This window comes from Falco naumanni, chromosome 11 (genome assembly GCF_017639655.2).
Source record: "Falco naumanni isolate bFalNau1 chromosome 11, bFalNau1.pat, whole genome shotgun sequence".
Classification (NCBI taxonomy): domain Eukaryota; kingdom Metazoa; phylum Chordata; class Aves; order Falconiformes; family Falconidae; genus Falco; species Falco naumanni.
Window position 1 is genome coordinate 14,249,144 of NC_054064.1, and position 26,538 is coordinate 14,275,681.

Below are 26,538 nucleotides of genomic sequence, written 5' to 3' on the forward strand. Positions count from 1 at the left end.
CAGAAGAAAACTTTTCCTTGGAAAAAGCACGTCAACTATAATCTCTCATTGGAAGAGACCACGCATACAGCAAGCCTACCTCTTATTAAGGAGGTAATGCCCAGCCTATTCACAAAGATATTGTCCAGCTCCTCATTTCCTGTGAACAGTTCAGCCACTACATACAAATCGGCTCGCAATTTTCTAGCTGTGTCCAGCATGTACTGCAAAAAGCACAGCCAAAAAAGCCACAGAAAGGGGAAAGGTAGATACAAAAAAGGACAAGTTTCAAAGCTAGGCAGGGATTGGACAATAGGAAAATGCCATGCAGCAAAGATAAATAGAAAGCCAAAATTAAGGAACAAAAAAGTCGTTACACAGAAGAGGACACACAAACATAAGCAAAATCAAGAATTAGCATACAAACACAGGAGAAGTTAAATAGAACACGAAGAAGAAGAGGTAATTGCATAAGCAAAGAACATGAATATGTAAGGAAAAAAAAAAAGGCATACCAATGTTAGTTTCACATTAAAAACTCCAAACCATACACAACAATCCTACATAATTTTCAACTGCTTATTGTACCTCTAATCAGGCTGGTAATTCCCAGGCGGTTGACAAAAACATTGTCAATGTACTCACTGCCCGTGAAGAGTTCAGCTATCACATAAAGATTAGGTCTGACTGATCTGGCTGTTGCTAGCATCTCCTATAGATCACAATACATTTTTAATGCAAGACATCCATTGTCAGCTATGTATATGCAATAATTAACATGAATGTTAACCAAAAATAGAGTCATTCATATATGCAGTTCATTAAAAATAGTAGTAACAGGTAGATTCATAAAACCATGTTTATATTTAACAGTTTATTTATGGACTAAGTAATTCTATAAAATTCTCTGAAGACTTTAAGCTAATTACAACTTTGTTTTTAAACAAAAGCTTAACTAAAAATGTAAGAACAAAGGCTAGATAAGAGACACCTGTTAATGTAAGAAATCTGGGGAAGATACCAGTTTAAGTCCTCCAAATAAATGAATAAAGGAAAAAAATGGCAGGAGTCTTGAAATGGCTGCATTTAAGTGCGACTTACAACTTGTGTGGGGAAATGAACTTGTTTTAGAGAGCTCTTCACAGATTTAGGTAAGCTCTGTGACCAAGGTAAGACGAACAAGCTGCACCATTCAGATCTATTGAAAGCTAATTTACCAGGTACGTACAATTTCTGGATGTAGTCAGCTCCGTAGTAAACAATAAACACTGATCTTAGCAATAAGCATGCCAGACTAAACTTTTTGCAGGTTTTTTACTAACTTTTAAATTCTGGGAAGTAACCACTTCTTGTTTGTTCCAGCAATAGCAAAATATATATATGGCAAAGAAACACTAAGACTTCCAAATGTGTCTTGGCAATGACACCAGCTAAAATTGACACACTGGATACCGGCAGTCACTGCACTAAGCCCATATAGCTAAACGAGGGCAGAGTTAGCCAGGTCCAACCACATCCACAGTATTTCAGCTAAACCAGATAATTAAAAGATACAACAGTTACACCACTCTACTGTTTAAAGCAGGTGAAACCCTATCTAAACATCACCAGTCAAAAAACTTTGCTTATGGTAAGAGGAAGAGTCATTCACACCTGAACTCTGCCTTATAGATCCTCCAGATTTTGTAGCAACAGTACAAGACTTATTTCACAGACAGAAACTACTTTATAATACACATGCTTGATTTTGCGTACCTCAGCTACATGAATAGGTGTTGAGTGACAGTTGTCAAGACGAACACCATGGAAATATTTGGCAGTGATTTCAGTGTATTTTTTCATATGTGCCCAGAGGTATGGACAATCTTCAGGTTTATTACCATAACGCAGTTTGACACTGTCTCCCCAACAAATAAGCTCTCTTCTCAAGTAAACATTTGAACCTGTAAGGGAAACAAATTCACTGTAGAGTGTGTGTGTATATATATATATAATGTGCACCAAAATGAAAATGTGGTATTTCATTCTCTGCTGCTGAAAAGCTAGAGAACACTGATGAAGAGTAAAAATTTTAACAATAATCATATCAGCTCAAGAGCTATATACCTGACACTGATGTATAATTTCAGACTACTCCAAGGAAATATTTAACTCCTCTAGTGATACTGAAATAATTCTTCAGCTTGGAATCAAATTCCTTTTAATTCTTCAAAGTAGTATAAAAACTGTACATGAGGAAAAAAAAAATAAGAAAAAAGCAGCACACAAACAAACAAAATCAGTAGTTTGGCTGTTTATACTGGCTGAATTCAAAAAAGCATCTCACTGCGTTACCATAAATAAACTGCCACAGCCATAATTTAAAATTTCATCTCCTGTTAACAGCAGACTGTGATGATGTAAGGCAAATTTCCAGGTAGGTCACTTAAATGGACAAAGTCCTTAAATAATTCTTGTGTATGAAAATATTTATCCTTCTAGCTTCATATACTATTTTTGCCTTCTTTTTGATGCAATCAATAATAATAATAAAAAAATCTTTAAATCAGAGTTCACCTGTAATATACTTACTGCATAGAATATACTGACATTTAACTGTGACAAAAATAATCAGTCATTTCTAAAAAAAAATATATTTCTGTACTATATAAATCACATCTTTGACAACAGGAGAAGTACAATTTAAAAAACAACTCAACCCACCTACCAAATCCCCACACTATTTTCAACAAGTAATATCCGGGTATGACTGCGGAACTGTCAATAATCAGACCCCACATATGAGAAATAAAATTAGCTTTGAGCCATCTGTCTTCTGAGAGTATATTTATATTCCTCTTATTTAAACCTGATCAAGGCATGAACAGGGTCAGCACCACAGAGGATAGGTAAGACATAGCTACTCCACTGCTTTCTCTTACTCCTGGACCAGCTATACCGATGCATCACCACAGTTACTTTAGTGGCTGAACTTTGAATTAGACCAAGAAACGTGTAAAACTTGCAAAGTAATCCTGCTTTAGCAAAGAGATTGTTTTTCAACCAGAATGAAGGCTCACATTACAGATACATAAGCGATTTGACCCACACAAGGAAGTTCGCACAACAAGAGCATGCACCTAATAAGTAAAGAGCAGGAATTATAGATCACCACTGCTTCCAAGAACATTCACTTAAGCCTATCTTTTATCTTCGCTAGTGGCAACATAGCTACATGGACAGAAAAATTGGCTTTGAATATAAACCACAACTTAAGGGCCATTTACTGAACTGGCTGCATTTGTTTTGCAGTACTTCTATTTGTGCCCTTATGTATCTTCTTTTCACACTGTATTCTCCGTTGAAATAACTTGTGGCATCCAAAAAAAAAAAAGTGTAACACAAGTATGAAGTGCTCAAAAAGCCATACACTAATTGAGAAAGAAAATTCAGTAATGGAAGTTAGCTATGCTAACTAAAGCCAGTGACCGAAGGAAAAAAAAAAAATACAACAGTCAGCCCAGAAGAAAGGGCAATTAGCTTAAAGGCAACTGAACAAAATCATCTGTGAAACATGTATTATCTTCATTCTTGTGCAGGAAAAAAAAAAAAAAAGTAGTAAGTAAGAAGCAGTGAAAGGGCTGTGGATTATTTTGCAGAAATGAGGTGTTCACTAACTCCAGATCACTCTGGACTATCAATCAGGTTAGCTGCTCAACCAGACTAAAACTCTCAGATGTTTTAAATTAAAATTAAACTGGCCTTTGGTTGATTCAGTTTACAAAGTGAATGACTACTCTGAAAACAAAGGTTGTCAGCCTTGCTTTTATTGGATGTCAATGCTGTCCCCAAAAGAGTTAGAATACAATATTTTAGTGCATGGTGATTTCATACCCTCTCTTACCTTCACAAGTAATCTGCATACCTGATTTAGGTTAACTGGGTCATCTCTTGACTGCCTGACTGCCACTCAGTGGGGCTTTCAAGGATCCAGTTTTTGCTCACTAATGCAGCAAAAAACTGTCCACCTATTTATTGCATTAGTTTTCTGCAACACTGTCATTGTCTTATGGAAATGCCAACACACAGTGGCACTAGAACAAAGTAAGCAACAAAGACAATGATAAAAGCAGGGAGACAGAATGTCCCCATTTCAGTGGCAGAAAGCTGGTCGTTTCCCTCAAATCTTGCAAAACTGTACCTCAAATCCCAGTTATTACAGTTGATTTTTTATGCTGAATGGGAAGTAAAAGCGCTATAAACCAAGTATCTTGAAGCTTCATAGGAATACATCTGGAGAAAAGATCAATTAAATAAAATCCTTTTTGCTTTGACTAGACTATTCAAAAGGTTTATAAGGTGATTCAAAGTTCTTTTACGAACCTGGTTCTGCAAAGTTTCTAAGAGGATCATCTCCCATAACCCAGCCATTATGAGCCATGAAATAACAAGCTTTATCTGGCTGATGTATCAAAGTTTCTTCTTCCTCCACAGTCAGCTCTTTGAATGGATAAGTGAAATACCTATGGAACAGACAGGCAATTAAAAAAAATCCACATCAGGTAACCTAAGCCGAAATGTATGGCCTTTGAAGTTAAAATATTTGTTATGAACTGCCCTGTAGATAAAACACACTATACAAAAAAAAGCAGCTGCCTGACTATAAATGAATGGGAGTTTCCTATTTCGTAGCATGCCTCGAAGGAGAAAAGACAGGTGTTGCCAATATCTTAGTGTTAGCTAGTAAAAAAAGATTAAAGCCCTAGCTCTTCAGATACCCAAGTGGCATAAAGTACATCAAACAAAAGGTGTAAGCTTTCCTAGTTCCACTCCTCTTCCACCTACAAGAGCAGTTTGCACTATGAAAGGCTTCACAGTTCTCTGAGTGTTGTTTTATGCTCTCTGGTAATTTTTTTTTTTTTCAAGTTATCACTGTTGCTTTAAAAAAGACAGTCAATTCATTAAATGGCATTTCTTTCCCATGAACAAAACATACACTTGTATCTACAAATGTTTGTTTTTAATGAACTTTGAACTCAATTTCCCTGGATAGATACCAATAGTTTCAAAAAAATTAAATATATATACCTGGTAACTAAAGGGTTTTTTCTGCTGATAGGACCCAGCTTCGGACCATTGCCAGCCAGTCGTTCATAAACCACAGTCCCCACAAGACAATTGACAGCCTAGAAATAATTAAATTATGCATTAAATGTCTGCATATATTTGCAATTTAAAACAATTAATCATAACACACAGTAATTATGAGACCTGCTCTTGATGGTGATTAGTTTGTCTGTATTGTTCAGCATTCAGTTCCTCAATCCTCTTGCGAAACCAGTTACAACATTCTTCTATTGCAGCGGGTCCATTGCTTGTCGGGAGGACGTTAAAAGCAGAGAAAAATTAGCAGAATTTTTTTTAGAACATGTAGTATACCTAACTAAAAGGAATGAAAAATTAATTTTTCCCACTTCCGAAAATAGTTTCATTTGCTAGGTTTTGCAAATTTAACTTCACTTCTGATTTTAAGTTGCAATCAATAATACAATACCTGTGTGGTATGAATGTTGCCAATGCTATATTCATATCTACAGTACAGCCAAATCTTCTATAATCAGGGTCCTGAACTATTTGAAGATGTTGATTTGGATCAGATTTAGTGCTGATTTTGCCTAAGAACAAGATAGAAAAAAGTAAAAAAATAGGAATTACATTTAAAAGACATACAACTTTCATAATTCTAGCATAAGCAAGATATGGGTAAAGGCTTTGAAGAGGCACAAAGTCTTCAGAGGCTTTACTAGCCCTCAAAGCATTCTTGCATGCTTAAATCAGCATGGTAAATTTCTCACATAGGGAGAATAGGGATTATTTGGTTTTCCAGCTTAATGTTAAGTTTACCTAGAATTAACCTGAACTATGTAAAACACATGTCTCAGTAACATAATCTTCCTTTACCTTGAGTTAGAAGAGTTTTAAATTGCTGCACGGCTTTGTTAACATCCACTTGGAAAAATTCCCATAGTTTAATTTTTGGATATATATCTTCCCAAATTATTTTACGGATACACTGTAAAAATAAGAGTTACGTTAGTTAATAATGTTGATGATTAATATAATTAAGAAAAGCTAAGCACTCGTGAATTTTTCAGAAGAAATATTGGAAGTAAATCATTAAACATATCTGCGAAGTATAACACCAACTTTAGAAATATTAAAGGATTATTCAACTATTTATAGTGTTCATTAGCTTATACTTAGTTCTTACTCACATTCAGATGATGATCATTTTCAATCAAGGGAGGGACCCCTTTAGCAGTACACTTTCCATCAGCCACCATACAGGTCAAGTGCCACAGAGCTCTATCCAAGACCCAAGCTGGCTTCAGATGTGGAGAATTTACAAGGTTATAACCACATTCTGGATGCATCCTGAGCCATTCACTGTTAGTAGCTTATTCAAGAAAGGGAGGAGGTGGGAAAAAGAAAAAAGTAAGTACACAAACATTTTCTGAAATTGTCTTAACACCAAGCAGTTAAGGTACTATGATGGCATGTATGGTTAGTTCATATTTCACTTAAGTTTTCAATGCCAATAGAAAACCACATCTTATGCAGAAGTGTGCATTATTGATAGCCATTTGTTTTGAACAAATACAGTTGCAGAGAAACTTAATATTTACATAAAAATACGCAATAGTACCACAAATTCTAAAACTATTTAAAAAAACCCTGTATTTTCGTTGCAGAAAATGCATCAAATAACGGACATTAAATGCTCTTTGTGTGCTGAAAGCCTGACGTACATACTACGCTAAGATTTAAGATAGCCTAAGTTGTTTGTTTTTCAATATTTTTAACCCTGTCAGATGCTACACATACATAGCCAGAGTGCACATACACCACCCAAAAAATAAGTAATGAAAAATGTAATTAAATGGGCTTTTAAGAAAGGATCAGCTGTGACACTGTTGTATGTAATAAGAAGCAGAGCAGTGGGAAGCAATGCCAGTTACACAGTAAGATGACTGAATTGTCTGGTGCATGCAAATGGCACACTAGTTCAGATCAAACACTACACTCCGTGTCTATTTCCCTAAACCTCCCCAGTAGCATCAACAAACACCAGAACATACACTGAACATCAACAATTAACTCAAAGAAGGTAAGGAGCCTTCACTAGAAAATGAGCATAGTAATTCTAACATAGACAGTAGTGTGCATGCAGAAGTATGAGTAAATATATACACAGAAAGGATAATTTTGATTTTGGAGGTATGACAAGAAAAAAATCCTCAAGAGTTAATTTCTTTCCAACCATGCTAAACACTGCTTAACTGAAAATAATTTTCATATATTCTTTTGAATAAATCTCCGGAATTGAAAAGCTAAATGTAAAAAAAAAAAACAAAACACAAATGAAATGCATAAGAACAAAATAAACTTTTACTCAGGTTTTACAAGTTGGATTTAAAAAAAAAAATCTCACAGAACACATCTTATTAATCTATTGTTTTAGAAAAGCAGAGAAAAAAGGTATTAGTACTTCACACAAGGGAAAATACTAACAATTACATTGGAAATATGAAGAAAGAGCCATTAATGTGTCTAAAATGACAGCAGAACAATTAACCCCTAATTTGCTTAGTTCAAACAAAAACGTCAGAAGCAGGAAAAAAGTACACTCTCTCAGTCTATATAGTATGAACAGCTCTTCTGAACACCCTTCTTACACTGTACCTCAAGACCATTATGAAAATGGCAAAATTTCATGTTTATAAGGTCAGATCATTTGTGGAAATTAAGGTCTTCATGGTTTAAATGCCACCTACAAATAAATCCACTATACTTACTTTAAAGTTACATAAAGCAATAATAAGCTCAGGCTGTTAAAGGCTGTTCTAGGCCAACCAGATCCACCACCCCCCCCTTTTTTTTTTAAAATACATAAACTCCTTCTGAAAAAAAAAATATTTCTCTCCAAAAAGTAAAACTAGCTTATTCTACGCATCTAGCAAGGACCATGATTTATTATTAAGTACTTTCATGAGTAAACATAATTTAAATGATATATTGTCATTTTAGAATTAATCTAAGGTGTCAGCATGCAAAAGAAAAGCCAACAAGCCTTCCACTAATTCTGCTGTGGCACAGACTGATGATTTCTGATCAGAAGGTAAGCTCCAATGATTCACAACAGAACACAAAGAAAAAAAATTGCCTGTAACATCACTTGTTATTACATCTGTTAGAGGTAGGAAGAAAATACACATAAATATAAAAATATGGATATATCAAGATGAGCAACTACAGAAAACAATTTCTAAAATTACATTTTTATTTAAGAATATAAATTCACATTTTTTTAAGGACTAATCCATTGTTATATAAATCAAACACAGACTTAATCTTCAGGAGTGATGCTTAATGCCCAACACTTCTTTTTTGTCCCCTTGCCTTTATAATGCTGAGAAAAGGTGGTGTTTGATTTAATTAGTCAAGTGCTTGGAAGTAGGATTTACTCAAGTGTTCAATTTCCATTAAACAATAGTAGCCTCTTTGAAAGATAAAGAAGATATAATTTATTTCAGTTTATTTTTATTACTTCATAGGATTTATTACAGTCACTGAAAGCTCAGAAAAGAACAACTCTCCTTTTCCCGTCTCCTAGTAAGAAGCAAATGCCAGTAAACACACACTTGAAGGCATCTGAACACCCTGAAGGAAAGAGCAGCCCAGAAAGGGCCCATCTGCCCAGTTACTAGCGCTTGCAGGTTTATCTATGATATTCATGCTAATATGCCAAAGTTTTATCTATATTTAACGCTAGCGCATGCATCTACTTTAAAGTCCAGCCATAGATGCTGGCTTTCGTTAGAGCTCAACGGAGATGTTAACATCAAAAACTGATTCCCACTGTTCTCTACTGTGCAAGCAGTCTGTTCTCCATTCCAGCCTAAAGGCCAAACACCTTAGCTTAACCACTTAACGTTGGAAGTGATCCGTCTGACTTCACAACAGGAACAGAGGGGAAGCACTGCCATTCTTATACAGTGGTCTCATCTAGAAAGCAGAAACTTCCAACAGGTACAACCAGTGTAAGCTGAGGGGTCACAGGCTATTAGAATTACCAGCATTAGAGGATTTACTGTCAGACAACTTAAGCTTTTAATGCAGACATGCTGCAGAATTAATAACGATGCACAAGTATCCATAACCTGCTCAAAATAACTGACTATACCTTTTGTGTCTTTTATATTCAAATGGCTCAATGAAACATGTTTTACAATTAAAATCACCCTACCTTGCAGGAATGAACTAGTTTAACTACTAAAAACTACTGTTCAATTAAAATACAAAAAAATAGTACAGTTCGATTTCCATCTAATCAAGATCCAGACAAAAAGAATCCCCAAACTATTTGCCTATTTTCTTATTTCAAAAGCCCCCCCCGGCACATACAACATCACTGATTACTCAAGACATTTATCAACTTATCTTTCTGCTTATGCCAAATTTGGCATTTCACAAAATTTGGAGTCAGTTGGAAATCAAGAGGTTTTCAAAATAAATAACAAAGTGTCTGTGTGTGTGTGTGAATTGTGTTTTAACATCTGAAAGCAAAAACCAAAGCTGTCAGGTATACCTCGCTTAATGACATGTCAGGACCATGGTCACCTGACTATTTCTGTCTTGCTAGATGACACTTCTAAACATCATTTCACTGTAGTACAGATGTTTAGTCATTCATTCCAATAAAGATTACTTTGAACTCTGAACATAACCTGAAAAGCTCCTTCTACAAATGCAGCCAAATAATATGACATTTTTCTTCTCAAGTATTTTGGAGTCTAATAATTATCTCAGAGTTAGGTATTTCTTTCTGTAAAAACGTTCTCCTTGGTAGCATGCAAATACAATAAAAAGATGACAGGATCTTAAGCATGTGTGAGAGAAACTGGACTTCCAGTTGGTAAAGTGCAAATTTTTTATCCAATATTGGGAGAACATTTAAAAGCCTAATTCCCTTAGACACACAGCCAATAACTATACTTAGTAACTTTTCCACAAATAGATAGTGCAAACAGGCCCCACACTGCACCGCAGACTGATTGGATAGGAGTGGTTGGCAGTGGTCAACACCAAAGAACTGAAGCAAATAAAGCTTTAAATTCACAGCTATCTGTGGTTAGGTGTTTTTTGTTTTTTTTAAAGCATCAGAGAACTGCAAATCAACCTACACAACCATTTGTTGTACTCTCTGGTATGAGCATGCTAATTATTGTGATCTTCAGGATTACAGCATAAGATGAGAACTGCATTATAAACACAACCAAAGTAAACTCATTATCCAAATAATCAGCAAAAATACAAATGATTAGGTACTATAATTGAAATTTCATCAGATCATACTGAAGAAAATCCACCACCCCTCAATCTATTAAGTAAATCCTTCAATGCCTTGGTGTAACTGTTAAAAACCCTCCACCCCAAACACAAAGCTCTCTCCTTTTCCTCCTTTCCCCACAGACTTATCCTGTAACATTTCCTCCACTGCTTAATCCTAGCCTCTTGTCCCTATTCTGTTTGTCGTCTGTATGTTAGGTCCAAATTAGTGCAGTTTCTTTTAAACTACAAGAAAGCACTCAGTTTCTGTTCAACAAAATTCATAATGCAGATGCCATTCATTTATGTGGGAGCTGCATATCGCAGATCATAAAAATAAATGCATTATTAAAAACACACATGCACAGTTCATTAGTTCGCTCTAAGGGCTCTATCCACTCCTTTCAGTAACAATACTAAATTTTCACATCTATTATGGAGACATATCAGTTACAATCATAAAGAGTTATTGTGCATTTGAGACTTTCAAAGGCAGAGACAACTAAGATGCTTAAAACCACTACTAAAAGATTGGTTCAAGGGGGAAGTTAAGGCAAATAATGAAATATAATTATAGGACCAATGTGGTTATTAACACACACACACAAAAAAAAAAAAATCATACCAGTATGATTGTAGACCACATCTGTGATGCAAAGCATATTCCATTCATTTTTCAGTTTTTCCACAAGAGCTCCTATATCGCTCCAAGTGCACTTTTTATTAGGGCTTGAAAATTCAGGATTTACTTCTAATTGATCAGCCAGTGAATAACATGATCTAGACAGTCCAAGCTTCTGCAGTGGTGTAAAATGAATCATGTTGTAACCTATATAATAAGAAGCCATTTATTTAATAAGAAAAACAAATTTCAGTTAATTGAAAGAAGCTTAATGTACTTAAAGCTAGTGTGTGGAATAACCAGTGTAAATTAATGTGAATCTTCTCCTTGACATTCTACATAACAAAAACTTCAAAAATCACCCTGTCATTTCTACAGCCTTCCAAGTCTACCTGAAATCAAAACACAAGTAGCTTCCCATGTTAGGAAATCCCTGACTTTTTGCACCTCTGCAAATATTTTAATCATTTGTCTGACTTAATCTGTTAATTAAATTGAATCTAGTGGAAAATATTTAGTCTACAAACTAAAGAACAAATGAGCTGTCCACTCTTCAGTGTAACTTTGGGTTTTGATCATAAGACAAAACCAGATATCCTTTAATACACGTATTGGCATTACCTGTTTCTTTTGCAACTTTAAGCCTATCTTCCCATTCATGAAATGGTCCCAGACACTTAGCGAGGAACGTCTGGAGTGTAACACAATCCAAAGGTAACACATGATTATCAGCTCCGACATGTAAAATAGGATCCACAACTATGTAACCTCCACCACTTTTTTCATTTCTAGGAAAAATTGATTTTCATTAGTAAATACCCATTGTACCAGTTCAGTTTCAGAAAGCTCAATAAGCTCAGCTATTTCAAAAACACAGTAGCGCAGTATAGTGGTTGGGGGTAGGTGGAGGAGCAGGACTGCAGTTTATGAGAATACAGTCGGGTTAGAAAGCTTTACACTCTCTGCAATAGTAAGATACCTTTCTTATTTTCTGAGACAGGGTACAGGTTCTCCCTTTTAGGATATGGACAGAAACAACGCAAGCATGACTGTCCATCTTGCATACAAATACCTCCATTTGGAGCACCATCCTCGGGAAGAGTCCCGAGCTAAATGCCCTTTTAAGCTCGAGGGAATTTATCAACCCATCTTCCAGGCACTCAGAATACCAGACTACAATCATTACAGATATTGGCATTCTCGTTTGCACTTCCCCTGTTGAAACAAAGGAGGAAGTGAAGAATGTGAAGTAAACAATGCCAGAACCTCTGTGCTAGAAATACAGAAAACAACCTTCAAAGTCAATGAAGAAAGCACAAATTAATCATTCAGATACTCAGAATGCTGATGACTCCAAATCTTGTAAAAATGGCTTGCCTCGCCAACATTCACAGAAAACTCATCAGCTTTATTCTGTATATTCTCCCTAGTATCTTTACATCAGAAAGTACCAAACAACCACCACAGCTACTGTCTTTCATTAGCAGATTCAGATAGGCCCCATGGCTGCAATTTGAAAAATTAATGGAAAAAACGTTTTTATTCTTAACAGTGATTTCTTCAGGTTAAAATGTAGACCAAGGGAGCAGACCGCATTTGCTGCAGGATAGAATTTCACTTACCCAAGACTGAAATAGTACTGGTATGACCCAGAAATCTGGAGATCCAGTTTGCAGTATTTGTCAGAGTCATCTTCTTTTCCTGTAGGATTGTGCCACGATAGTGTCCTGAACTTGTGGCGATCAAATACTTCTCCAGAAGCTGGATAATTTGTGTACACAGTAACAGGCTTGCCTTGAAGAGTCGGGCCCAATCGGAACTGTAGTTCAAAACCTCAAGAAAAAAAGATAAAAGTCACTTTATCAGGAGGACTAGATATTTCTGTTCTGCAATTACAAATAATAGTTTGATATTACGTTAAGAAGAAAGTGCACCAACACATCTGCCAATAATTTCGGCAGAATGGTATATTTCTACTGCATCATCTCTCCCTACCTTCCTAACATTGTTCTTTGCAGACTTTACATATAGTCCTTTTCCTTTGCTTATATGGCACTATTCATCTCCTTTCCAATTTGTTCCTCTTTGCTATATAAAAAGTATTAAAACCAAAATACAGCAAAACAACATAATCATCAAATCACATACAATTTTATACAGATTTTGGACTACGTTACATCAAGTATCAAGGTTTATCAAGTCTATATATAAAGTTGACCCATGAAAACATCTGAAAAAATTTTGGAACGCATTTTGAAACAGAAAATATTTCTAATTCCTTCATTCTCTATTGACAGTTTACTAAATAACACTAAACCCCTTATGCTTTTAACTGTAAAACGATATATACTTGTGTGTAATCTACAATGTACAAACAAATTGTTACACTTTCAGAGAACGGCAGCCAACCAAAGGGCATTTTGTGTATGTGCCGCAGGTGAAACACACACACACAAAGCACAGTATTTAGGTTTAAGATACCCATGCTAATGAGAACAAAATTAAGTTTAAATATTAGGACCTAAAACCATACTGTACTTTATTCAGTTAGACATGAAAAATGCCATTTAGTCAAGAGGTTTCAGAATAGGTTTCCACTTGCAAGTATGAGGGACACCATCACATGCATGGCTAATTACAGGGTCCTTTCAAATGACTTAAACAGGTATAAGTGTTGCACAATAACTTTTACTAAATTACATGGCAGTCATTACTACAGTAGTTAGCTGTAGTAAAACACCTACTAGCCCTAGCAGTCTACAAAACAGGGAGTAAAAGAAAGCCGAGTATTTGTAAAAAGAAAGTCATTAGTACACAGATAATGAATTACAAAGAATAAAACACACCCTGAACAAAGTCAAGTTCCAGTATCTTAAGTAGAAAAAAACCCACTTGCTTATTACATAGAATCACGGGGACTCTAATGCCAGACAGTCTGAATACATTTAAATGTATGTATCACCAAGCTCACAGCTTCACTTACTAACATAATCACCACTGCAACAAAACCAACCAGATAAAGCAGTGGGTTTAGGATCTGAATGTCTGTCAGGTAAAATGAAGATAATTTGACTGCAAATGCAAACACCACAGCAAACCCCAAGAACAACACCACCACCGTCACCACCACCACCCAAAGAAACCACCCCACCCCACTTCAAAACAGACAAGAAAAAACCCCACCACAAACACATACAAAAAAAACCAAACCACCAAAAAACCCCCAGCACCACGCTGGAAGTTTAAATGCACTCTCCCCAGTACCCTCCTGACATTTTATTACAGGGATTACTAAAATTAGAGCACAGGGATATATGCCACTGCTATTTTATTTCCTGTAACAGTTACACTGACATCAGGAATGCAGTGCTCAAAATTAGCTATGCCCTCTCAGAGACTGCTACCAGCGGAGGCACTTTGAATGTCTGATAGCCATGCGCTTCTGTGTGACTCCTTCCAACAGAATTTACAGGACTGGAAGGACGAATTAACAACGGAGGTTTGGGTCAACTCTGCACTTCCTCACTACTAAGATTTTCTTAGATTAGACTGTCTGAAAATTTTGAAGTCAGCATAGTTGAATTCTTATTCTTGAGAACCAAGATCTTGCTCTTCTACCAAGCCACTTTGATATCAGGTTCCTAGATCAGTAACAAAATAATAAACCACACAAAATTTCACGAGTAATAAATTTTTTTTGCATCATTAAAAACTGTTTCTATAGACAGTGGCTACAGTTGTATAGTCTGAATTTGCTGACCAGCATAATAATGGGGTGGTTTTTTGTTTGCTTTGTCTTGGTTGTTTTTTTTTTTTAAATAGACTTACAAACACTTTCAGAGAAACAATATCAAGTTCTCACAAGTACACAGCCACAATACTAACACAGCACTGCTATAAGAAATCCAACAGGCAAGATAAGATTTGGGAAGAGCTAGAGCCCATATTCTGAAATATTACCTCAGACTTTGCAAAATGTTAGTATTACTGATGCATTTCAAAACCGTAATATTAAAGATGGGGTGCTGCATAACACATTGCAGATAAATACTAGAGAGCTGGATTTATGAGGACTTTTTCAGGTCCCTGAAGTACATGTTATAGAAGGAGAGGTCCTGTCCTGCAGGGCCTGTCTAAAAAATGCTTTCACTTCATTCCCGTGAAGATTGACGGGTCCTAGTCAATCCGCTCTTCATTTCTGAAGAGTTTTAGGAATCAGACCGAACCGTGACTGCAGCCCACAGAGCTCTGCAGTGGGAGCAAGCATGTAAGAAATTGTTTCGTATTAAAACAAGGGAGAAAAAAAACTCATCCCAAACCACCACCAAAACACCCCCGCAGGCTGAGCTCCCCTTCCACTGCTGCCCGAAGAAGGTGACCGGCTCCCGGCCATTTCCCTCAGCCGGCCCCGAGGCTCCCTGCGGGGAGGGGGAGGCCGCAGCCCGCCGCCCCCCCTCCTACCTTGCTCCAGCCTGAAGAGGGTCTTATCCAGCTTCTCCATCTCGCTGAGGTGCAGCAGCCGCGTCTCCTTACCGCTCGGCATGGCTGCGGCCGTCTGCCCGACACTCCGCCCGCGCCAAGAGACTCACTTCGGGGAGGGAGAAGCGAGCCCTGCCGTGAGGGAACACAGACAAAAACCCACCGGTCAGCGGCGACCCCCGGGCGGGCGGCGGCCGTCTGGGAACGCCTCACGCCGCTGCTCTTGCTTACATGTTCCCCAGCCCCAGAGCAGCGAGGAGGCGAGGCGCCGCAGGGCGGAGAAGAGGAGCAGGAGGATACGAGGGAGCTGTCAGGAGACACCCAGCCCTCCCCCGGCCGGGGACCGCGGCCGGCAGCGCCCCGGAGCCGCTCCCCGTCCCACAGCGCAGCCCGGCCCGCAGCCAGCGCCGCGGAGGTGCCCCCGGCCCGAGCCGCCCCCGGGGGGGGGGAGCCTGACACCTGACACTCGCCCCGGCGTTGCCGGGAGCCGGCGCCAGGCCCCCTGTCACCGCCCTGCCGCTGCGGGAAGCGGCGGCCGCCGCAGCCGCTCCCCCCATACTCACGAGCGGGCCCGGAGAGCGACGGAGACGCAGCTCCCCGCTGAGGGCGACGGCTGCCGAGGCCGAGCGGAGCCGGGGCGGGGGCTGGCGCAACCCGTCCGCCCTCGCCTGCTGCAGCAGCCCCGGGCCGGCCGGGCGGGCAGTCACTCACGCACTCGCCAGCAGCCGCGTCAAACTCGGCGGGACCGCTTTTTCCTCCCGTTCTCTTGCTTTTTTTGAAACAAATTTTATTGGTTCCGCCACGGCCGCGCACGGAGACGGGCGGCGCCGGCGCAGCTCCCGCGAGAGCGCAGGGCCCGGCCGGGCCAGGGAGGGCCGGGCAGGGCCAGGCAAAGCATGCCCCGCCCCGCCCCGCCTCGCCCCGCCCTGCCGGGCAGGGCCTGCCCCGCCCGCCTCGCCTCGCCCCGCCCCGCCGGGCAGGGCCTGCCCCGCCCCGTCCCGCCCCGGCCGGCCCTGCCCGCCCCGGGGAGCGGTTACCTCCGAAGCGACCCCCGTCTCAAGCGGTCACGCGGCTGAGAGCGGGCTGAGGTCTCCGTGAGTGCGGGCCCCGGCGCACCCCGGGGCTTTCAGGGAGCGCAGCCTGGCGGTACCCGGTCTCCTGTCCCTGCCCGCACAGCTATAGCCCCCGCCAATGCCTCTCACACGGCTTGTGCGTGCGGGCACGAGAGGACTCCCACCGAGAGGGCTCAGACACCTGACACTAAAGCTCCGTGTGACTTAACGTCACTTCTAAAGGCTGCCAGAAGCAGCCCGGCGGCCCCCTGTGGGCCTGGCCGCGATGGACACGCCGCCGCGCGGGCTCCCCTCAGCGTTCCCGCCGCGGCGCGCGGCAGCCGCCAGCCGCCTCCTTCCCGATAGGCGCCGCTGCACAAAAACATGATGTCAGCGGGGGTTTCGGCGCTATATATAGCCTGTGGGCAAGACCACAAACTCCAGGGATCTGTCTTTGACCAAGAGGTAAGGTGGTTTAAAAAAAACAACTAAACAAGCCAACAAAACCAAACGACCCTTGCTTTGAAGCATAGTGTCACCCGAACTGCTGCCACCACAGCCCTCACCGTTGCTTTATATTGCAGAATATTGGGACAATTGCTCCAGGCCGCTCACCACCGAAGTCATTAACTGCACCCCACTGTAAAGGTCAGCCTTGCAGCTCTGGAAGGTCAGTCTATTTTTATTGCCGATAACTATGTTAAAAACAACCAACCAAACAAGTGCTTCTCAATTTACAGTCACTGTTACACTATTCATTTTTTAAAATTATTCTTAAAGGTGGTATATTTTGTGGAATTGGGAGGAGTCTGCAAAACAATTTAGACTTAACCGTTTACTGCCAGTCATCCCATGCGTGCCTTTCTAACTGTGTCTTGCTGTGATGTGTTCATCCAACTACGATGCGTTTAGGGGCAGCCCAAAGGTCTTGATATTCATAGAAACACTTCCACCCATTTCAAACTGAGTTGTCTTGTGGTAGCTAATCTTTCTCTTTCTCCCTTCATGTGCTCCTCGCTCTGAACATTCTAAGAAATGTTTGTTCCTCATTACAGTTCACATTTTTTGGTATTGTTGAGAAAGGTTTTCGTGTTGGTGTAAGTGAATATGTCGAACTTCTGTGCTCCCTGACAATATTAGGGTTCCTTGACAGACTGACAGAAAATTCCTAGTAAAAGCCCCCTGTGCGTTTGTTCAGTTCCTTTAACACTCATCTCAGTGAGACTCATTCAGATATGATGCAAACATGATACTATCAATCTGGATTATTTTACACGGATGTTTCCTGGGGGCCCAACAGGATTCTCCCATCTTCCTCGTCTTTCCTAGCCCACTTACTCCTTAGCTTGGCTTACGTACTTTGTATACAGGGCAGACTTGCACCTAGCAGAAGCCTGGCTCTCCTGGTATGGTGGCTGTTTTCTTTGAATTGGATGGGGCCTGGTAAAGAAGATACAACATAAGAATGTGAAATACAAAAAGGTCCAAAAGGTATGGACGTGGTAGAAATAAAACCAACAGACATGTAATTGAAAGAGGTCCAGACCATCTCTTTGCTATGGTCCTCAGCCGGTTTCAGTATCCTGAAGTGACTGCAGTTGGTCTGCCACAGAGCCTTGCGCAGGTGCTTCTTCTTCCAGGCTTGCTATTGTTCTGTCACCTACTGCAAATGGGGTGCTGCTTATGCAGTGAACGGCTCTGGGAGAAGAAGAGCAAATAACACTTACGTAGCCAAGTCCTCTGCATAAATAGTTACCCTAAAGTGCATGCTGAGTACCTGGTGAAAAGCAAGAAAACCCCAAAAGGGTATTACTGAAGGCAATTTCACCACTGCTCCTAAGTTTCGAAATGTGTTTGTATTCCCAACTTAATAAGGAAACTCACCCAGCTCTAATTACTAGGTTTACATTGCCGCATTTCCACTATACTATGCATTTAGATGTGTTTTGAAATGTATCCAAGTTTATGAAAAAGGAGTTTTAAATTTCTCAAGACAAAAATCATTTGGAAACCAAACCAGCATACAGCCTCCTGACTCTGAATCCCGAAGCAGTTATTTTGACCAGCATTTGTGACTGTAGTTAAAACAGATGTCAACAGTCTAAATGAAGGGCTTGATCCACTGCACAGTAAAAAAGTTCCCTAAGTACTATTAAATCAATAATTAGAACAATATCATTGCATTGGCCTTCAATTCAATATGAAAAAATCACTGTTACAAAGCTACTGAAGAATACAGCAGTTCCCTTGATAAAGTTTAATCAGGAAGGCAGAGCAAACTGCTGTAATCCTTTCTCCATCATCATCACCTCTTATGCTGCCACATCCCTTGCAGACTTGGGGCCTGTGTTAATTTAGCAGAAGTAAATTGAGCAGGCTCTCTGTATATGGGAACCACACCAGCAAAACATCAGTGCACAAGTGCATAGACAGGCAATTAAAAAAATTTAAAAAAATTCCACATAAGGTAACCTAAGCTGAAATTCATTATCTTTGAAATTAAAGTATCTGCTATGAACAGTCCTTTTACGCACACCTTCCTCTTACTCTCTCCCTTCTTGCTTTCTGTTTTGCAACAGTATTACAGAACGCTTATCCTAGTAGTGGCCTCAATAAACTTTGGGGAGCCCGTTCACTAGGTGTCAGATCGCACTCATGTCATATTGCTTATGCCTGTTTTAAAGGTTATGACTGTGAAGTGTGGGAACTTGCAGTACTTACGTGACTACTTTTCTATTTTTTTTTTAATAACAGAACAACAGCTCCCAATAGCAACAGAAAAAGCCAACTAGCACAGACAGAACTTAACTGAGTATCTAGCTAAAATTAAAAGCACATTCCTTTGGCCTGTATGTAGGAGATTGAGACTTCATAAAATTTAAAGCAATAGCACAGTTATTCTCAATGGCCCACACTCATGACCTGTAAATTCATGAATTGTTGAATCTTCTGTCTAGCTGTTGTCTTTTTATGGGGAGATCTCATCCAGAAATGCAAACCTGATTTTGAAAGAAAGCACCTTTTCTTTAAAACTGTATCTCTGCAACCTGATCAGACTGCAGTCTTTTCTGTAAGTTAGATCTTTGCTATGCAGTGGCTGAAAACAAGCGATATCCTTAGACACGTTATGTGCCCAGCAGGAATTTTCATATGGCCTTGGACATTAGAATCTAGTATTGAGAGAAAATATTAGTCAGAACATTGAAGTAATCACCTGTAGCCTATTTTTTTACAATCCCTTCTAAACAGCTAAACAGATTGCAGTAGCCAGATAGGCAGTGAGTAAATAGTAGGCTGGAATAAAAATGTCTAAGCAAGAAATCAAGTAAGATGGAGAGGCTAGGACACTAGCCTATGCGGTGTCCTTACTGAACTTGTAGATGCCCTTTCCTCTAGTTACTTGGCAGTGTTGCTTTGACCTTTCAAAGATGAACCTGATGTCATTGTGAATTTTTGGATTGCAGGAACATTTTTTGTTTGTTTTTAATCCCAGCTCAGCCATTCTTTTACTGTGTGGCCTCAAACAATCAATGCTCTCTGCTTTAACTTCTGTGTAAAGTTAGGGTGCTATTAATTTTTAATAGAAAATTGTAAAATTCAATGCATTTATCTTTAAAGAGGTCCAAATAAAATTTTGTTGTAGTTAAATATAGCTTTTCACAGACTTGCTTAAGATGCATTTGACTGTGCTTTAGATAACAGCATCACATTAATTTGATATTAATAATCTTATGCAAATGTGGTGACTTGACAAATAAAATTTTAAATTTAAGTGTCTGAATGGTATTCTTGTACATTTTAACTTAAGCGCAAAATAAATTCACTTGTACTGGACCAGTTTTTGTTTCCCAAGAGAACATATTACATCAGTTTGCTGAATCACTACCAGCACTTTTATTTTCCTGTGAATTGTTCCATATAACACTAGTGAGATACACTAAGATTTAAGACTTCAAATCATCTGTTCCTAAAGGAACTGTAATGTTTTATTAAGCAGATCTGCTCTTTCGTTTTATATTTCCTCCTGAAAAATAAATATTTTTAAAGTGTCTTTTATACACTCTATTTTCTTTATGATGCTCCTTCCTATTGTATCAAACTATAGTGAGAATACCATGGATATTTTCCTGGTCCATTAAAATAATAATCCTTAAATCTTACCTAGCCAGCTTTTTATGCTCTAATGATAAATAATTGATTGCACTTGTGTCTGTTGTATAAAACTGGCATCTGATTTCTCCACGAAGAAATAACTACATACTAGTCCCACATAACATGAGGTTATTGAAAGCTAATGCTGTGGTCTGTGGGCCTGCTTTGTAATCTTTCAGCACAGAGAGAATTCAAGCCTTAGCAATTTAAACAGTCTACCATGCTGTGATACGTTGCAGAAGGAAAATATTTCACCAAATGTATGACTACAGCAAGCATTTGTTTTAAAAGATAATTTTCATGTCTTCCTAATCTTCATGCTTTGCAACAAATTCCTGATTTCTCATTGCCAAATCCCTTTCAGTCTCGGGCCTCTTTTCAGTCATTTTTTGCATGCTACCACTAAGTTAAATATGAGCAGGAAGAGTAGGGAAGGTGGTGCAAAAGTGGTTCACACCAGAATGCTACAAAGCTAAAATTCAGACTAACAAATCTTCTTTTGCTATATAGCAATCAGTGCACCTAATTCAGCATTTACAGTTGACCCATCACCAAATGCTGCTACCAGAAATTCAAAGTCCTTACTAAATGTTGGTCTTATTGATGTTGTCAGATCTTTTGGTTAGCCATGAATTCGAGTTTAGGATCGCTCATCAGAAGTAGCTTGCCCATAACTGGGCAGTGGCTCCTGCATGAACTGACAGGAGCTAGGAATTACTGCTCTATGTTGGGACAAACTGCTGCTGCTGTTGCCCAGCTTTTTAGAGTGTCTTACCTCTGCGCAAACCACTGGTTCTCCATTCCAACTGGATTCTTGTTGGTGAAGGAATCGCTGTCTCATACAGTAGTGCAGTATTGATATTTTGCCTCAGAGTATGTCAGTGATGTGTTTGTTGGGTCACTGCAAGTGCTGTGCAGCAGGTTCCTCCAAAGTCCTCAAACTATGGCCCATGGGCCGGATACAACCCCCCAGGGTCATCAATCCGGCCCCCGGTATTTACAGAACTCCCGCTCCCCCGGGGGCTGGGGGAGGAAACCACGCAGCCGCAGATGACTGCCTGCCACTTCATCCGCACGCCAGGCCCCTGTTCAAAAAGTTTGAGGACCCCTGCTCCAAAGTCTGGAACTTCATTGGAGGTACCAGCTTGCACAGAGACTATGTGCTCCTGGCTGTGCAGGGGGCAGCTTTCCACAGCATCTCTGGACCGCATCACTTTACACCTCACTTGATATTCCCCTGTGCTCATCAGATGAAGATTGCTGCTTACAGGACTTGAAAGCTGGTATGAAACAATCTTCTGTCTCTTACTCTTCTCACAACTTTCCTGTGTTGGATATGCTTTTTACCAGTCTGACCAGTTTATTAGCTTTTAAAAGTCTCTGCATGCATTTAGGTGAGACTTGCTAAAGAACTAAAATCCCTGTAAGCATTCCTATGGACCATACTCAAACATCACCACATGGTTCCCCCACAGAGGTACTGGGCATGTACTGACTAGCATGTTGTTACATCTAACAGCGTTGTGCATCCTGCATCACCCTTACAGAATGATTGCAACCACAAAACCTACAGACATAGCAGGTCTGAACAAAGAACGCATTTATAAGCCATGAAGGAGACAAACTGAGAGCTGCTGAGAAGAAGGTGAAAAACTGGAAGGGGATTGTCTGTGAAAGGACCTCTTGAGGTGAGATCAAAAAGAGTGGTAAAATTAGATCCTAGTCTGAATGAAAGAAAAGAGGGAAAAAAGGCTGTAGGGCAGAATGAAATTGAGATTGGCTACCAAAGAAACTGATTAGTATGTGGAAGAGGATTGTACTAGATTTCAATTAATCTTGTAGTTTCACATTACAGATTGTGTTGTCAGGTCTAAAGAGGCTTAAACTGAAGCACTTACAGATCAATGCTTTTGCCAGCAAGCTCTTTGCTCCCTGTGAAACAGAATAATAGGATCTCATCACACCTTGCTGATATAATAAAATTAATAATTTTAAAAAGCACTGCAAAAATGGTGAAACATAGAAAACTCAGTAAAGTCAATAATTCAGTAGTTTCATCAGATAAAACTTAAGTAGTGTGCATCAGATAAAGTGATGGCCCACATCCCTTGAAGCGGGTAAAATGATTTTACTGCAGCCCTTTATCCATTGATTTAATTGTGCTGTGTGCTGAATTAAGCGGAAACTCTTTCGGAGAAGTGGTAAGTTATGATTGCATCATAGCAACTATACAGACCTGGCTCAAACTGCTATCAGGGAAGCAAACTTAATTCTTTCATTTCAGATAAGCAAGGAACTATTTTTTCGAAAAAATCCTCTTCAAATCGAAGTCGATGCACGTTTTGGTAGAAAGTTATTGTGTCCGTGCTTCAGCTGTTGATGTGTCAGAATAGAGATATAAAAGGAAAGTAGGTTTCTGTGTGGTCCAGAATGGAAAACCTTATTTTACTTAGCAGCTAATGCCCCCAGGTGGCTAGTTAGTGTATTTGACTTAAAGCCATAAAATGCGCTTTTGTTTTACCTCTAGGGAAATACCTGTTTTCGTGTAAATACATTTCCAAGCGTGAATTTTTATGTGTGACTTAAAAAAAAATATTAAAAAATAGTATAAGTAGAAAGGGCTGATTCGTAGAGAGGAATAAAGACCGAAGAGAAGCATACCTAGAAAGAATATTTCTGGAGGTCAGTGGAATACATTTATCTAATTTGTAGGTTAACAGTAAGTCAATTGTTAAAATAGGTAAGTATGAAACAGTGCCAAAGCTCAAGGGAAAATAATTAATTAATTATGGAGGAAAAAAAAGTTATCCTACATTGTGACTTTTATCATGATTTATCTACTTTTGGATGGTAAGGAGTGTTTCAGTGACTCCACACTCCTGGGGGGGAAAAAGCATATGCAAATTGTTTTGATAGGAAAAATTTTTACAATCTGATAGGCATGCAGCCTTTTTGCACATCACTTGAACTCAAGCAGTGTTTTACAGTGATGATCTTGCCAGTAGCACAGAGAAACCATTTGCCTAGTGCACACATATGAAACTTGAGCACGGAGTGACCCTCTAAAATACCACAGTTTTGCTGTATAGTTAGATTAATACCTAAGAAAACTGATTAGAAGGAGCCATGTAATAACACAGGTTCTCTTCAGACCTAGCTTCAATGGCTTATTGTTTTCAATATTACTTTGGGCTTAAAAAATGACATAGCTATCAGTATATGCCTTAGACTGCACAATATTTAATTTTCAAAATTATATGTATTTCACTTGTTTCCTCTGTTCTTAAGCAGCAGAAATTCCCCTTTATATTCTCACCATGAAGTCTCCTTTATGAAATTGCTGTTGCTTTCAGAATTACAAGCTTTCAGTTACTTCCTTGAGGTCCTGTAACAAACTATGCCAAAAAAAAGTCATCAGCTTCTTTTCATATTAGATGTTATGTTGTTCATTTGCCACTTAAAGTCATTGTCTTTGACACAGTTCAGTAGTAGATTACACGCCTTTATCTCTTCAGGCTTGCAGGAAGATTAAAACACCAGCCTGCAGCCCTCTATGTCCCTAACTGATCATATGGTTAAGCTAAAAACTTCTGCATTGCAGTAAATACAGAATTATTATGAACACACTAATAGTACTATAATTGGAGTACACTTTACAAAGAAGATGCATCTGCAGACTTTTTATAGTTCATATATCCTAATGCATTTTTTACATATTTGATATAAACACTTAACAAATTAGCATACAGTATTCTCGCATAGAAGTATTTTCATTAAGGCTATGGAACTGTTGATTATGATTTTGTCTTTCAAGGAGACTAGTATGTTTGAAAAGAGTCCTTCCAGACGTGACTGTCTATGCTGAAAGAGTACTTGCACTCAGAGTTTTTTCCTGGTTTTCTTGGTGTTTTCCTCGTTTTCTTGCTTTGTAGCTCTCTGGCAATAACTGACACTGTCTGAAATATGAGAAGCTATAAAATGAGAAGTAAAATAGTATTCCCTCCCTTACCCACTTTGCCGTTCACAGATAAGTGTTTTTTTTTTTTCTTAAACTCCAATTACAGTTTCCAACAGAATTGTAGCTTGCATTTTCATCCCTCCTTGCGGGTTTTAATGAGGAAATTACTTCCATATATTATATTTATAACAATGCTTCAGAAGTATACACCCCATTCTGTCAACAAGCCAAGACCCTAAAATAAGATCTTAAAAATACTTAGATGTTAATTCCACTATAATCTTTATAAGTTATGAACCTAAATATTGACAAGTATATTGGTTGCCGTAGTCACCAGAGTTTTCATACTGTAAATGTATTTGTTAGTATTTGTCATACTAATAATGTATCTTCAAGGAAGGCTGGTTTTAATCAGCATAAATTAATTAGAAATACACAAGCACTTAATGAAGTATGCACGTACTTGGGCTTACATTTTTTTTTTTAAACTCTTTAATATTTTGGGGGCTCCATGAATGGCTATTGTAAACTGAAAATATTTTCCCCCCAGCTAGGGGGAAATATCCATATTTAATTTTACACTATTGATTACATGTTATGTTTCTTCAGTTGCTGTGTACTTAGTGAGATCTCTGCTTCCCCATGACTTCCATGAGCAAGATAATACAAGCGTAACAGTGAAATAATTTGTCTTATTAGGCAAAGTAGTTCATTATTGTTTTTCTCATTAAACATATCTTATGATATGCTATTACAGAGTACCTCTAAGGTTAATGCTGCTTTTATAGAAGCTGAGAAAAAAGTAGGGCACTAACAGAGCACTTACAAATGTGCTGTATTTTAGTAGACAATACTTTTTAAAGAAAATACGGTTAAACTTAATGGCTCGGACCTACTAATAAGCAACAAAAATATCAGATCTCTCCGGTCAAGGTGTTTGCCAATGCAAACACAGTATTTCTGTTCTGTGGGAGGGCAAAATTCCTGTTAGATTTTTATTAACTAATTGTCTTTTTGTGCTGCTTTGATTTGTGAGCAATTAAACTAAAGAAAAACAGAACTCGGCGAAGCCTATGTAAGTCAGTGCAGTTTCTGCCAGCAAAGGCCCAGTTATAGCCAGTACTTATTTGTTTTCTTGATAAGAAAAGCCTGATTTTGCAAACCTGTGTACGTGAACACCTGCAAGCACGCCAGGAGCGCCGCAGGTGAGCTCCGCACGCTTTCGCAAGGACAGCCTCCCGGTGAATCCCGCGGGCCAAGGCTCTCCTTACCGAGCCGAGGCGTTCCTCAGCACCGCCGGCGTCTGCGGTCGGCAAAGAAATGACTCGCCCTTAACACATCTCACGGCACCCCAGCTCTTCGGGGGTGCCCGCTGGGCCCGGCTTACGCGAGAGCACGGAGCGCTGGCCGCGGGCGCTGCGGTGCGGCCCGGTGCGGTGCAGCCCGTCCCGTCGGCGGGCCCCGCTCCCGGGGGCGGCCTCTGCCCGCCCCGGCCCGGCCCTGCGCCTCCTCGGGCGGCGGGAGGCGGTGCCGGGGCCGCCCCGCAGCCGGAGCGGCGACCGCTGCCGCGGAGGGAGGCCCGAGCGCAGGAAGGGGTGGGCTGGGCCCCGCCGCCCTGTTTGCGGGACCGGGACCGGGGCCGGAGGGCAGGGTGCAGGGCTGCCTTAGCTGAGAAGGTGCAGTAGCTCCAGGGCGCTTGGGTTGAACTGATGATAGTGAGTGCTCGAAGCCTGGGTACTGCAAGCTTTTTGAAAACTGTATATGCTTAATAGAATATGTACAGTAGCTCTGAAGCAAATTAAAGTCTAGTGAAGCTTTTAAAGCACCATGTAGCTGCTGCCTGTCATGCAAGCATTTCTGAATTGCTTTAGAGAAAACTCTTAAGCTGGCTTGCTTTGATGAGTAAAGGTAAGCTATGGCTTATTTTA

The 26,538-nt window shown here is 39.7% G+C and overlaps 2 protein-coding genes across 8 annotated transcripts in view; one reads left to right on the top strand and one right to left on the bottom strand.

Annotated features, from left to right (window-relative positions):
- AGL (amylo-alpha-1, 6-glucosidase, 4-alpha-glucanotransferase) overlaps nt 1-17,154 on the bottom strand; it is a 39,494-nt gene extending 22,340 nt beyond the window's left edge. Inside the window, exons 1-13 of one of the 5 annotated variants that reach the window (XM_040610020.1) lie at nt 17,067-17,154; nt 15,431-15,580; nt 12,592-12,802; nt 11,591-11,757; nt 10,973-11,176; nt 6,234-6,415; nt 5,920-6,031; nt 5,513-5,633; nt 5,230-5,332; nt 5,047-5,144; nt 4,342-4,481; nt 1,735-1,922; nt 80-203 (exon numbers count right to left, since the gene is read on the bottom strand). In XM_040610020.1, coding sequence (XP_040465954.1) covers nt 80-203; nt 1,735-1,922; nt 4,342-4,481; nt 5,047-5,144; nt 5,230-5,332; nt 5,513-5,633; nt 5,920-6,031; nt 6,234-6,415; nt 10,973-11,176; nt 11,591-11,757; nt 12,592-12,802; nt 15,431-15,512 — 1,732 coding nt within the window. In that variant the 5' untranslated portion in view covers nt 15,513-15,580; nt 17,067-17,154. Of the gene's footprint in view, nt 1-79; nt 204-567; nt 692-1,734; nt 1,923-4,341; nt 4,482-5,046; nt 5,145-5,229; nt 5,333-5,512; nt 5,634-5,919; nt 6,032-6,233; nt 6,416-10,972; nt 11,177-11,590; nt 11,758-12,591; nt 12,803-15,430; nt 15,581-15,679; nt 15,802-16,011; nt 16,312-16,485; nt 16,765-17,066 lie in introns of those variants that run through there. The other 4 variants (XM_040610019.1, XM_040610022.1, XM_040610021.1 and 1 more) reach the window with 4 other exon arrangements.
- The window catches only part of FRRS1 (ferric chelate reductase 1), a 32,269-nt gene continuing 22,815 nt past the window's right edge, over nt 17,085-26,538 (top strand). Inside the window, exon 1 of one of the 3 annotated variants that reach the window (XM_040610025.1) lies at nt 17,085-17,170. The gene's annotated coding sequence lies outside the window, so the exon portion shown is untranslated. Of the gene's footprint in view, nt 17,171-26,217; nt 26,519-26,538 lie in introns of those variants that run through there. The other 2 variants (XM_040610026.1, XM_040610024.1) reach the window with 2 other exon arrangements.